At 30.1% G+C, this 12,977-nt stretch overlaps 2 protein-coding genes across 2 annotated transcripts; both read left to right on the top strand.

Annotated features, from left to right (window-relative positions):
* Positions 1 to 4,928: 4,928 nt before the first annotated feature.
* On the top strand, positions 4,929 to 5,324 carry LOC149879037 (uncharacterized). Its single transcript, XM_090071266.1, has one exon. The coding sequence runs from the start codon at positions 4,929 to 4,931 to the stop codon at positions 5,322 to 5,324; it is 396 nt and encodes a 131-aa protein (XP_089927392.1).
* A 2,246-nt stretch (positions 5,325 to 7,570) lies between these two features.
* On the top strand, positions 7,571 to 11,069 carry LOC145181467 (uncharacterized). Its single transcript, XM_090072192.1, has 4 exons — positions 7,571 to 7,668; positions 7,741 to 7,832; positions 8,178 to 8,993; positions 10,124 to 11,069. The coding sequence occupies exons 3-4, from the start codon at positions 8,327 to 8,329 to the stop codon at positions 10,618 to 10,620; spliced, it is 1,164 nt and encodes a 387-aa protein (XP_089928318.1). The 5' UTR covers positions 7,571 to 7,668; positions 7,741 to 7,832; positions 8,178 to 8,326; the 3' UTR covers positions 10,621 to 11,069.
* The last annotated feature ends 1,908 nt before the right edge of the window (positions 11,070 to 12,977 follow it).

The raw sequence follows: 12,977 nt of genomic DNA, 5'->3' as shown, positions 1-12,977 counted from the left end.
GGTTAAAAGTGGTACCTGCAAAGCTTGCTTCAAGTTAGCTCTCCTCTACAGGAATCTGCAGATGGCCATGAAGAGCATGTTTTTGACAAGGAGCTTCCTCATTGAGACCGAGTTGCAATCAGCAATTACATCTGGACCTCACGCAATAACAATCCATTGATGTCGGTGGCTCTTTATTACATCACCAAGGAGTTTATTCGACGAAAGGTAACGTTGGAGCTGTTCCATTCCCAGGTAAGCACACTGGTTAGAATATTGCTACTCAGCTGGAGAACTTGGTTAAAAGTTTTGAGTCACTTAAAATGGTCAAGAAGCGGGTTGTTTTTTGTGACCAAGCTTCAGATATAAAAGCTGCACTGAGGGAGTCAGAGACTATTGCTAATCTTGAAAGTGGTTCAATCACGTGCATTGACCACAAGCTTATCGTGGCCCTAGAAAGGCTTGTCACCAAACAGCCTGATATCAAGGCTGCTACCGATGCATGCAGGACAATCTCCGCCCGAGTCCATCACCCTACTCTTGCTGAAGGGGTGTTGAAAAAGAAGTGCCTCGAGATGAATGGTTAAATTTTTAACTTTTTAAGTAGATGTAAATACAAAGTTTTACTGCATAATGTCAAACTTTTACAAATACTATTTTTAATTTCTTTGTTGGTTTATAAGTTTTCTAAGAGTTTACGGTTTTATGCGAAGTTTTATACGAACTTTTATTTTAGTTTTTGTTTCAGTACCCTACAGAAAGATCACCACCTTTTGTGCTTCTAAATGGAACTCTGTCCAGGTGATGCTCCTAGACATTGACCATCTCCGAAGTGTGCTGTGTGCTCTCAGGGCTGATAAAAAGGAATGGACTGCACCCATTTCTACGGATGAACAATTTGAGCTGGTTGCAACCATTCTGCCACTACTGACCACATGCAAGATTAAGAATTCAAACATAGCAACACAAGCTTGTGTCAGTCCTAGAACAGCTGTCAGGTATCTTTATAAACTAGGCTACAATGGTAGAGCTGCAAGAAAGAAGCCACTTCGTCTAGCCAATATTAAGTACAGAAAAGGTTTTTGAAATAGTGGAGAGACCTATTGCATTTTGAAATTCCGTGTTATTCTCTGATGAGTCAAGATTTGTAATATTCTCAGACAGTGGAAGGGTATGGGTATGGAGACTCCGCAGCCAAGAACTTGATATCAAAAGATTGTAGCCGACAGTGAAACATGGTGGCTTCTCAAATATGTTTTGCGGTACAATACAGAGCCGTAGTCAGTCAGAGCTAGTGGAGTGCCAAGGTAATAATCAGTTCAGCTAGATATGTTTCCATATTGCAGGAAGGACTCTATTCAATATTCTTAAGAATAGGATGATTTGATATGACTCCATAATTATAAAAGATGGAGCACCTTGTCACACTGCCAAAGTGACTTAAAGTTTGTTGAAAAAAAATGATAAAGTCAGTCATTTGATATGACCCTTATTGACCATTTAAAAACTTTATTGCATTGTTTGCCTTTTTTAATTATAATTTTTGGTTTATTGATTCAATTCTGTCTGTGCAATTTCATAAAAAATAAATCAGCCACATCAGTAAAGTTTAAAACCGTTTTTGCAAAAAAGATCAGAAATTCAATTTTTAACTTCACTGATAAAATATTAATAGTTCAATTAGTAAACTTGCGAAAATTCTGTACTATTTTTTGATTTTTAAAAACAGGTTGAAACCAAACTCTAATCAAAAGGTAACTGGTAAAGCCTGTTTTAGAGAACCATGACTAAGAGGTCGAAACAAAAACATGGAAAGAACTTGAAGATAAAATCCTTTGTCTGTGCTACAACACCTGACCTGCAGACACATAAAAAACGATTGAGAAAATTTAAGAGATTATTTTATGGGAAGAGTCTTTGAGAAAATCTCGAGGATTTTTTTAAAATGTTTTCGGAGAAGATTTTATGAGAAAATCAGAAAGAGGATTATTTTGAGGAAGATTTTATGGAAAAATTGATAGGAAAATTTTTGAGAGAATTTTAAAAAAGAGAATTTTAGAAAAAAAGAGATGAGTGATTTTGAACAAAGAGATAAAAAAAATAAAAAAGAAGAAGCAAAAGGATATTTTCAAAGAGAAAAAGAAAATTTTAAAGTGAGAATCGCTCTAATATGCTTCAATCACGAGTCCAAAGGTGGTTAGAGAATATTTTTTGAGTGAATTTTGATTAGATATCTGTAATTGTAAATATGAAAAGAATATGTACACGAGTTAAACATTTAAGAGTATTTATTAAGTGAAACGAGAGTAACCATTAGTAAGTATCAATGCCATTTCATTTATATTTTGATTGAGGAATTATTATATTGTTATTAACTGTGTTAAGATTTTTTTTTTATGTCTTATGTAAATCTAAAGTGTTAGAAGTCTAGGAGTCTTCCGTTATACAAACCACACCCGAACCATACACGAACTATGCATGAAATACACCCAACACCCTAACACACAAATGTGATCAAACAAAAATACATTTTCCAAAAATAAACTTATCTCTTAAAATTAAAAATATCCGCCCTCATACTATCACTGAACTACTCATAAAAAACAAATACCCGTCCTTATAATATGCAAGGTAAAACCATTGGAAATCAATGGCTTGAGGAATGTCACCCTAAAAATCAGTGAGAGTCAAATATTAAAACTGGCATGATAAGCCTCTATTCTTGGATACGGTTTTTTAAATGTTGTTTAACGTGGCTTAAAGATTAGGCATAACCAGTCGTCAAGTATGGGGGGAGGGGGGGGGACAAAAAGAAAATTTTTTTACGAAAAGAAGAGGTTTTTGAGAATCTTAGGAAGGAACTAGTAATATTGGTAGATCAACCAAAACCTGGATATGTAATATGTAAAACTTCTATTCCCCTCTTATCAATACACAGTTGTTTTTTTTCTTAGTATATTGGAAAGTTTATGAGATTTATGTACATGAGATTTATCTGTGAAACTCGAAAATGTCTGCAAAGATAACGAAACAAAGATGTACGAAAATTTGATAAAGAGGTTTCACATAATTTTACAATAGTGCGTAAATAGTAAGACGTTTAATCTTGTCAATCAGACAACTCGGCGAGGAAACCCATAAAGCGAAGAAAAAAGAATTAAAACTTTTAAGAATAAAGAGGTTTTTATGGAGGAAAATTATTTTGACAGAAAGGGCTCAGTGAAACGAATGAAGATTTGTTTCATTATTTTATTATTATCTTCTGATCCTATCTTTTAACAGTTGTCAAAAAATTTATAAACAAAAAGTTAAAACTCGGTGCTGAGTATCTATCTTTGCTAAAGTATCCAGATGCATTACCAAAAATTAACTCTGACAATTGACCATATATCAAAATGGAGTATAATGGAGCAGCTTTAATTTATATATTTGTGCTCAAAAACATATCTACGCTTGGGGTAGGTGTTGACTGAAAGACGAAATTTCATGACCATGAAAAAGCTAAACTATAAAAATTTACTCTGATCATAAAATGTTCAATTTACCTATTTTAGTTTGAACATTTCATACTTTATTTACTCGAAAAGGAAAATTTTATAGCCTCGGAATATAAGATAAGGCAAATAAAAAAAGGCTAAAGTTGTGTAAGAATGTGTAAATCAATTTATTTACGAAAAAAGAAAAATTGAATAACATGCAAAAAATAATTCCTCAGACTAAGATAACATGAGATAACATTCAAAATTTTGATATTATCCACAAACTTGATAAATAAACTTTCCTATATACTAAGAAAAAAAGTATACTAAGAAAAAAAAACTGTGTATTGATGAGAGGGGGAATAGAAGTTTTTCATGTTACATTGGATTTTAATTGTTTTGAATCTGTTATTTCGAATCTGCAATATTTGGATTATATCAAAATATTGCAGATTGGAATTAAGAAATTCGAAAATGATTCAAATAAAACATAAGAATTCTTAAGAATTGTCAATTAGCTATTGGTCTGATTTTTGGATTTTAGTGTACACTATATATAGAATGATTAGTACATAAATAAAAGACTAAGTAACCATTAAAACCCCATTGATCTATGTTTCTAGGAGATATTTTTCGACATAATATAACTTTTTGATATAAATTTTAAAATTTCATTATCTGTAAGAATGGAACGCTAATATGTTTGCAAATTGCATTATTGCATCTGTTTATGAGAAATACAAATAATCTGTATGAATACGATGAACTAATTATATTTACAAATGAACTGTTTAGAAATTAACATGTTTAATTGATCAAGTATGATTCTGCCCAGCATAGACATCTAAAGTTTTACTTTTCCCGGAGGGGTTGCTGAGCCGCGAACCGATTTGAATAATAGGCGCATTTTTTTTAGAAAGGAATAACTGAAGGGAATAATTGGCGGACTTCTCTTTTAAATGAGGTCTTTCAGATTCCTTAGATTCCGGATGTCAATCGAGTTCTTTACAGAATCTTGCACCACCAAACTATATGTACGGTAATCTTCTTAAATTGCATGCTCTTTTTTAAAAAATTCTTCAAAATATTGACCATTACAATTTTGGATTGACATAATGAGTTATGAACTATGTGGGCAGAGCCTTTATTAACCGATTGAATACCTACAGTTAGAGAAATAAGTATCCGAACAAAAGATTTTATTGTGAAAAATAAACTTTGTCAGGTTTTTTTCAGAAAAACATGTTTTTGATAAATACTTTTAAAATTATTCTAAATGCATTTTATTTTAAAACTTCAATGAAAATTAAATATCCGAACATGTTTTGTAAAAGAGGTTTTGACATTGATTATTAAAAAAAGTTTTTAAATCAATATTTTTAGAAATATTGTTGTTTTACAACGAGTAATTTTTAACAACTGACTAATATTTTTTTAAATTCATTTGATTTACCATTGATATCATCAAGTATGGGAGTTAAAATCAAGGAATGGTCCCAAGCTTGGCGCAATTTTCTTATTGACTTGTTCAAGCAAGGTAAAACATTTAGGTCAATAAATAAAGCGACTGGAATGGCATTAGGAACAATCAGCGATCTGAATATAAAGTATAATATGTTTGGATATATGCAAAATCAGCCAAGATTCGGAGCTAAGCTTAAAACAACATCAAGAATAGATCGACAAATTGTCAAGATGGTGCAAAAAAAACGCTTTTTATTAGCACCAAAAGTGTCAAGCCTCATTGAGAAAGATTTTGGGTTACGAGTGAGCTCATGTACTATTCGAAATCGATTGAAAGAAAGTGGATTCAAAGCAAGAATTCCACGCAAGAAACCATTACTTTCAAAAATCCATCGAAAATGAAGACTTGTATTTGCTAAAAAATATGCCGGCATCATTCTGGAGGAAAGTTTTGTGGACGGACGAGTCAAAGTTTAATTTGTGAAGTCCGATGAAGCTCAAAAAGTATGGAGAAAAAAAGGTGAAGCATTCACACTCAGTTGTATTTGAGGCACAGTAAAATTGAGTGGAGGTAATGTTATGGTATGGGGATCGATGGCTTTGAACGGAATAGGAAAACTGGAGTTTATTGAATTTGAATGGAATTATGGACTTATATTAACATTCTCAATAAAAAAATCTTCTGGCTTCAACTAAAAAACTGCGATTAGGAAAACATTTTTTCTTCCAACAAGACAATGACCCTAACATACGTCAAAGAAAGCAAAAGAGTTTTTTTATCTAAAAGCAAATTGAGTTACTTGAATGGCCAGCGCAAAGTCCAGATCTCAATCCAATTGAATATCTCTGGGGTATTGTGGATAAAAAATTTGGCACACGATGTCTAAAAAGAAAAGAAGAGCTAAAGATCATACTCCAAGAAGCTTGGACTGATATCGGCTCAGATAGGACAAACAAATTGGTTGAACCGATGCCATGTTGACTTGCAGAAGTCATAAAAGCTAAAGACGGTCAAACTCGATATTAAAAAGTCATAAAAATAATTTCTTGGAAAAGTATTAATCTTTGGGCCTTAATATTTAAAATTTTGTTCGGATACCTATATAATGCTAAAAACTTGCATTGTTTAATTGTATCTTAATTTTTTATCAATTAAATATTATTATTGATATTTTTTTTTTTGCATATTGAATTCGTAATAAATTTTCTTTCAGAATAATCATTTTTTTTATTTTTATAAAGTTATTTTTTTCTGAAATAACCTGACAAAAATTATTTTCCATAATAAAAGGTTTGGTTCGGATACTTATTTCTCTAACTGTAAGCTGGCATCTCTGATTATTGATTCTCTTTCTTTAGCATTTTCAGAAAAAGAGAAAGCCAAAAATGGATCCGAATTCTTTTCTATCCTTGAAAAATATTGACACTGTTATAGCAAGTTCATAATTTATTTTCAGTTTTTAATTTAATATAACGATAGCATTTAGAAAAGAAAATTTAAAAAACATAAAAATAATGAATCTTTTTATTAGCTGAAAGTATGATCTAAACACAGAGAAAACACAACACGGCTGAAATGAGCACGATAGTTAGTCAAAATTATTGAAAAAGACGTTGGCTAAGAAGACGTCTATCAAATTATAGACAGCTATCTTAAAAATTTTACTATTGTAGCAAAGAAAAACTCATTTCAAAGTGCAAAACAGCCTCATGTTGAGTGATCAATATGCGTGATTTAAAAAGAATTTTTTTTTTTCTTGAGACTTACCAATTAAATGAAACTTTGTTTTCACAAAAACAAAGTAAGTAAAAAAAAAAACCAAAAAATGTTTCGAAAAGTGAAGCGACCGGAAACTCCCCCTCCTCCCCTCTGTTTACAACAATTTGTTCTCCAGAGCTCCACTAGAGTAAGTTGGGTCGGGTCTCATTCATCCCTTGACGGGCCTCATTCATCCTCTCGACGGGCCTGTTTTAAATACATTTATAAGCAGCAGACTACAGCGACATCTTGAACAACCTGCATTTTATTAGAATTTTAAAACTAAAATTGTTATTATCAAGAGTTTCCATAAAATTATTTATGTAAAAGAGAATATGACAACTGTGATCAAGTGAGTGCTTTAAGAACATGGCAGCTCATTTAACTCAAAAGCAACTCATAATTAACAGACAATGACAACTTGATGAAGATCGGAAACAAGTTTATAACCTTCAATACTTAACGAAGAATTAACTAGGCAGAATTCATCTGATATGATTTCCATTTTAGCAACAAGATGTCTGCGTTTTTTTTTATTATAGGTTTTTAAATAATTCTTGCATAATCGAGGAGGAAGATTTTATTCTGATTTTTGAACTTTATCTTTGTACAGCGCTTGCATAAACAATTTGAAAAGTCTAAATCAAATAGAGAAAAATTTTTACAAAAAAAATTTTTATTTAAAATAATTAAAAGAGAAATTCTTAAATTCGCTTCAGTTTCTAGTTAAGTGACATTAGAGTAATAAAAAGAAATAAAAAGGATGTAGATATCTTAATCATAAGGTATTTGCTAATGAAGACGCTACGAAAATTTAAACTTGAGCAAGTAACAATAAACCAGAATTTTAAAGCAAAAGCTTTTTTTATGAGCGATTGTCAATATTTGTTTCTTTTAGTGGTCTCATTTTAAGCTTTGAACGTCGCAAATGAAAATGGAAATGTAATAGTTTATATGACGTTGTACAGTTTAACATTTCATGAAAAGGTTTGCAAAATACTATTTAAATTTGATTTCGACTCAAACATTAAATAAGTAAATACTTTTTTTTTGTTTTAGTTGTCTCAATTTTAGCTAAATCATAGAGATAGACTATACGCAAATATAAACAAGCCTTTAAGAAGCGAGGTTACACGCGCGTGCAGTCTGAGGTAGGTTTTTCAATTCGTTGTAATGCATAGCACTGCATCCTAATTTTATGCTCACTACCAATTTCTGTGATGTACAAAATATTTATTTTCTGTAAAGTATATTTGTTATAAAATATTTGTCACTAAAGCTGCTTATATAATTGGAAATGAAATTTTAAGGACAGAGAAATCTACTGGATATTTTGTTATTTTGGTACTTCGACAACTTAGTTACTACATTATAGTACTCAAGGCAATTAAATTGGCCGACGAGTAAATGAATAAAATCAATTAATAAAAAACTTTATATGTTTGATTGATTACCATAAAATTTAGATATTCTAACTTGAAAGCTTTTCTCTCTAGGGGTAAAAACTAAAGTTCTCAAATGTTATAGTTAAAATTGCACCCGACTTGTAGAACCGATACCTTACATGAATTACCTGATACTTGAATAGAATTTTTGAATTTAATTAAATTTACATCAATTAAAACTACATTTTTTTAAACCTTAAATGGGACTAACTAAACAGAAAGAAATAGCCTACCTAAAGATTCTTATCTGGGTAATCATTGGACTTTTTTTCCTTTTTCTAATCGGAATCTTTATCCTTTGTAAACTTTGGAGGAAGAGGATGAGCAGAAATAATTCTGCTGGTAGATTCAATAACTCGCTCGTGGATTTTAAAACATTTCCTTGGAAGGATTTTACTTTTTCTGAGGTTAAATACTCACCAGTTTTAAGTGAAAGTAATCGCAGTCAAGAGAGTCTAGGCATCGAAAGTAGAAGTGCGATTATGAAGCACAAAACTAAAAAAAAAGAATGTTTCAGCCCTCAATTAAAGTTTCAACTTTATTATTACCTGCGAACAAATGAATTGGAAGTATTTCTTAACCGAGGAAAAAATTTACCAAACTACTTTAGACAGAATATTGTTGTAAGCGTAATGCTATCAAACAATTCGTCCATCTATTATAGTAATTACGTTGCTGGACCGGAACCGAAGTTTGAACAAAGTTTCCGTTTTCCATTAGACTCAAGTAGAATATCTGAAGATCCCCCAATTAAAATAAAGTTTAACATTTGGACAGTGGATCGGTACTCGAAAAAAAACCCTTACGGATATGTCGAAGTTTCTTTAGAAGAAATCCTTCAACAAAATGGACTAACTCCACCACCAGGTATTTACATTAATATTTACATTGAAAAATTGATTTGTTAACCATTGCTTAAATTAAGGAAAATGACCATCGAAACTGAAGAAAAACAAAGTTTAAAATTGATAAATTTGGTTAAAAGAAAATTTTTACTTTTTACACTTAAAAATTTTTTAACTTCACATTACTCATTTATTTGCTTTTTTTTCTTCTAACTCATTCATTTGATTTTGTTAATCAAATACTGGAGTTACGACAAAATCCAAATTAGCTCCGTGTTGGATCCAACACGCCAAGAATTATTTAAGGCTAAAGGTAGTTATGGTACATTTCCTAGTTGAAAATTCAAATAGCAAATAATGTATCATAATTACCCTTAATTAAACTTAGTTTAGTGGAGCAACTTTGACTATTGGCTTAAAGTTAGCCCAAATCAGCATAAATTTTGGCCAGTTCCAAATTTCTTTTTTACCTTAAATATAAGAGCGCAAACTTTTTCTGATTAAGCAAAGGTAAGATTTATTTTTACCTTTGCTTATCATCATCATCATCATCATCATCATCATCATCATCATCATCATCATCATCATCATCATCATCATCATCATCATCATCATCATCATCATCATCATCATCATCATCATCATCATCATCATCATCATCATCATCATCATCATCATCATCATCATCACCATCATCATCATCATCATCATCATCATCACCATCATCATCATCATCATCATCATCATCATCATCATCATCATCATCATCATCATCATCATCATCATCATCATCATCATCATCATCATATTATTATTACTATTATTACTATTATTATTATTATCATTATTATTATTATTATTATTATTATTATTATTATTATTATTATTATTATTATTATTATTATTATTATTATTATTATTATTATTATTATTATTATTATTATTATTATTATTATTATTATTATTATTATTATTATTATTATTATTATTATTATTATTATTATTATTATTATTATTATTATTATTATTATTATTATTATTATTATTATTATTATTATTATTATTATTATTATTATTATCATTATTATTATTATTATTATTATTATTGCAAAAAGAAGGACTAACTTTTATATAATTATTTCATAAATCTAGAAAAAGGATTATGGAAAACTGTCATTCAATGTACGAACCTGAAAGATGACAAGGCTGCGCCGGAAGCATATATTCACACAACATACCTATCTGCTGCTCGAAGATTCAGCATTGTTTTAAGCCAAGCGAAAAATCTCAATATTAATCCCTTTGATAAAGAAATTCAAGGAAGAGTAGTGTTTAGATACTTGAATTCCGAAGAAAAAAGTGTTTTAACAGAGTCACTTCCGGCTAAAGAAAATGTTAATTTTAACGAAGAATTTGTGTTCCATGTTTCAGAGCTGAAGAATCCTAATTTGAAGCTGGAAGATATAAATTTTATAATTGAGATTCACAGCCGTAGCGGAAAAGTCTTTACTAAATCTAGAATTCTTGGAAGTGTTTCTATTGGCAGCTCAAGTAAATGTGGAAAATATGGAAACGAGCATTGGGTTACAATGATGTCATCAACTTCAACAGTATCTCGATGGCATCAGTTGAACGAAGATGAACATTAGCTTAGTAGAGAAGGAATTTTCTTTAAAACTTACATTAGAGATGATAATAATGATAATAATGTGTCTATGATCCATATTAAAAATGTTATTCTAAAGTTAAAAGTGAAATACCAAGGGGATTTCACTGACTGGTGAAATGGTAAGAGGATTTTGTTGTTTGGTGAAATACCATGAGGATTTCGCTGATTAGAAAATTAAATTTGAAACTGTACATTGTTTATTTTGTTATTAAGCCGCTAAAAAATACCTAAAAATACTATCTAAAAATACACCTTGAAATACCACCTGAAAATTCAAAGATCTTCAAATGGGACTTAATGCGATGCAAAAACTGATAAGAAAAGTTGGTTTTTATATAAAAATATCCAAATCTTAAATACAGTTTTTGTAAATTGTGTCAGCGACCCAGGATATAATTGAGGAAATAGTTTTGGGAAAAACTCTACTAACTTGTTGTTTTTTTCTTCTGTAATTAGTTAGCTGATCATGGAAAATATTTAGGTCAGCAGTAGGGATGGCACTTTTACTTACTTTTTTTTATTTACTCAAGTAAGTAAGCCTTTATGAAAAAGTAAATTGCGTATATAATTGTAAGCGTTCAAAAAAAACTTAAATTTACTTTTCTAAAACAATTTTTATTTTGTAAAGAAAGGTGAATTTACTTTCAAATGTAAGTTATATTTAAGTAGATTATATAAAAAAGTAATTTACATTTACATGTAAAATTGAGTTACATAGAAAAGTAATTTACTTTTACATTTATAAGTTAATTAATTTTTTAAAATTGCATTACATAATATATTTTTACCTCGAAATGTAACTTACTTTTACATTTAAAAAGAATTTATTTTTAAAAAAATTGTATTACCGTAATTGTAAAAAAAAAAAGCATTTTACAATAGATTATAAAAAAGTTACATGCAATCAAATGTAAATAAAATTTACTTATATAATTAGTTTTCCTAAGTAGAAATGTGTTATTTTGTAACTAAAATGAAATGGCTATTAAAAGTAAATTACATAAAATTACTTTTGATTACTTAAGTTTACATTTTAAATAACTTTTAGTTTCAATTAAAAGTAATCTATACTTAAAAAGTAAGTAAATTTACTTTTCGTCTACATTTTCTTTAAAAGGATAGGATTGAAAATTTCTTTTAAAGGATAGGATTTGAAATTTTTGATAGGATTTGAAAGGATTGTATGAGAGAGTGAAATGGAGTAAAACAAAACTTGCAGTAAAGCATAGGTAATTTAGTTTGGGGCAACAACTGGTCTGAACGGACTAAGACTTTTTTTTCCCTGTGCACCTTTAAAATATCAATAATCGACTCCGATTATATTGGCAATTAAAACCATTCCTAGCGCTGGAACAATTTCGCATTTGCTTTGAAACCATTCTTAGACCCTGTTTAAAAAAGAAGCTCAATTCCTGGCCGAACATTGAAATATTTTACCAGTCTTAGACTGGAACAGTTATCTTTTTGAAAATTTTCAATGACGGAACGTATGGAATTCAGGCGGTGTCAAGAAAATTATCCTCCTTAAAAAAACTTCCTGAGAAAAATGCCTAAATAGTTTCTTTTATATACTTAGATACGCTTTACTGTCATTTTATCATTGTATCAGCTTTTTTCCTGATACCGCTTTTAATGTGTAAATTTTTTAATTTATTTGTTGCATTTTTATTTTTGTTTTATCAAATGATTTTTTTGGAATTAGTGTACATATATATTGACTGATTGTTAAGGTGAGTTTCCACTCATCCGTTTTAGCTAAGAGAAAAGGAAAGAGCAATTTGTAATATTAATATATTAATATTTTGAAAATTAATCTTTGCGAATGCTCACATGATTAATTTTCCCATTCCTTTCCCTTTCCCGTAGCTAAAACGGATCAGTGGAAACTCACCTTAAGGGAGAACATACACAAAGTAGTACACACAACAACTGACGGTTAGGACTTGGGGAGGCAATCTTTTAATTTAAACAAAGGTTTGTTGTTGTTTTTTGGGGGAGGGGGGATTTTTTCGTGGGGAATTTTTGTTAGGGGGATATTTACGTGGGGTTCTCGGGTTTCTTTCTTAAACCAATTTAGAAATAACCTAAACAACTTATAAATTTGCTTTTCAAAGAATCTCTACTTCCCATATGGGAGACACCCATATGGGAAGTAGAGATTCTTTGAAAAGCATTCTTTTCATTTGTTGCCAACACAAATAAGTATGTTTGTTTGATGTGTCCGGAGAATGGAAACCTTGCGTGTGGGCCTGAACCAAATCTGCGAAAACATATTTTCCATATTCATAAAAAATCTGAGTATCTTTACATTCTCAAAAAAAATTACTTGTTCAAGAT

The sequence above is a fragment of the Hydra viridissima genome, unplaced genomic scaffold (genome assembly GCF_058129835.1).
Source record: "Hydra viridissima isolate aposymbiotic clone 2 unplaced genomic scaffold, HvirCarnegie_v1 scaffold_14, whole genome shotgun sequence".
NCBI classification, from domain to species: domain Eukaryota; kingdom Metazoa; phylum Cnidaria; class Hydrozoa; order Anthoathecata; family Hydridae; genus Hydra; species Hydra viridissima.
This window is presented reverse-complemented; position numbering and strand designations above follow the sequence as displayed.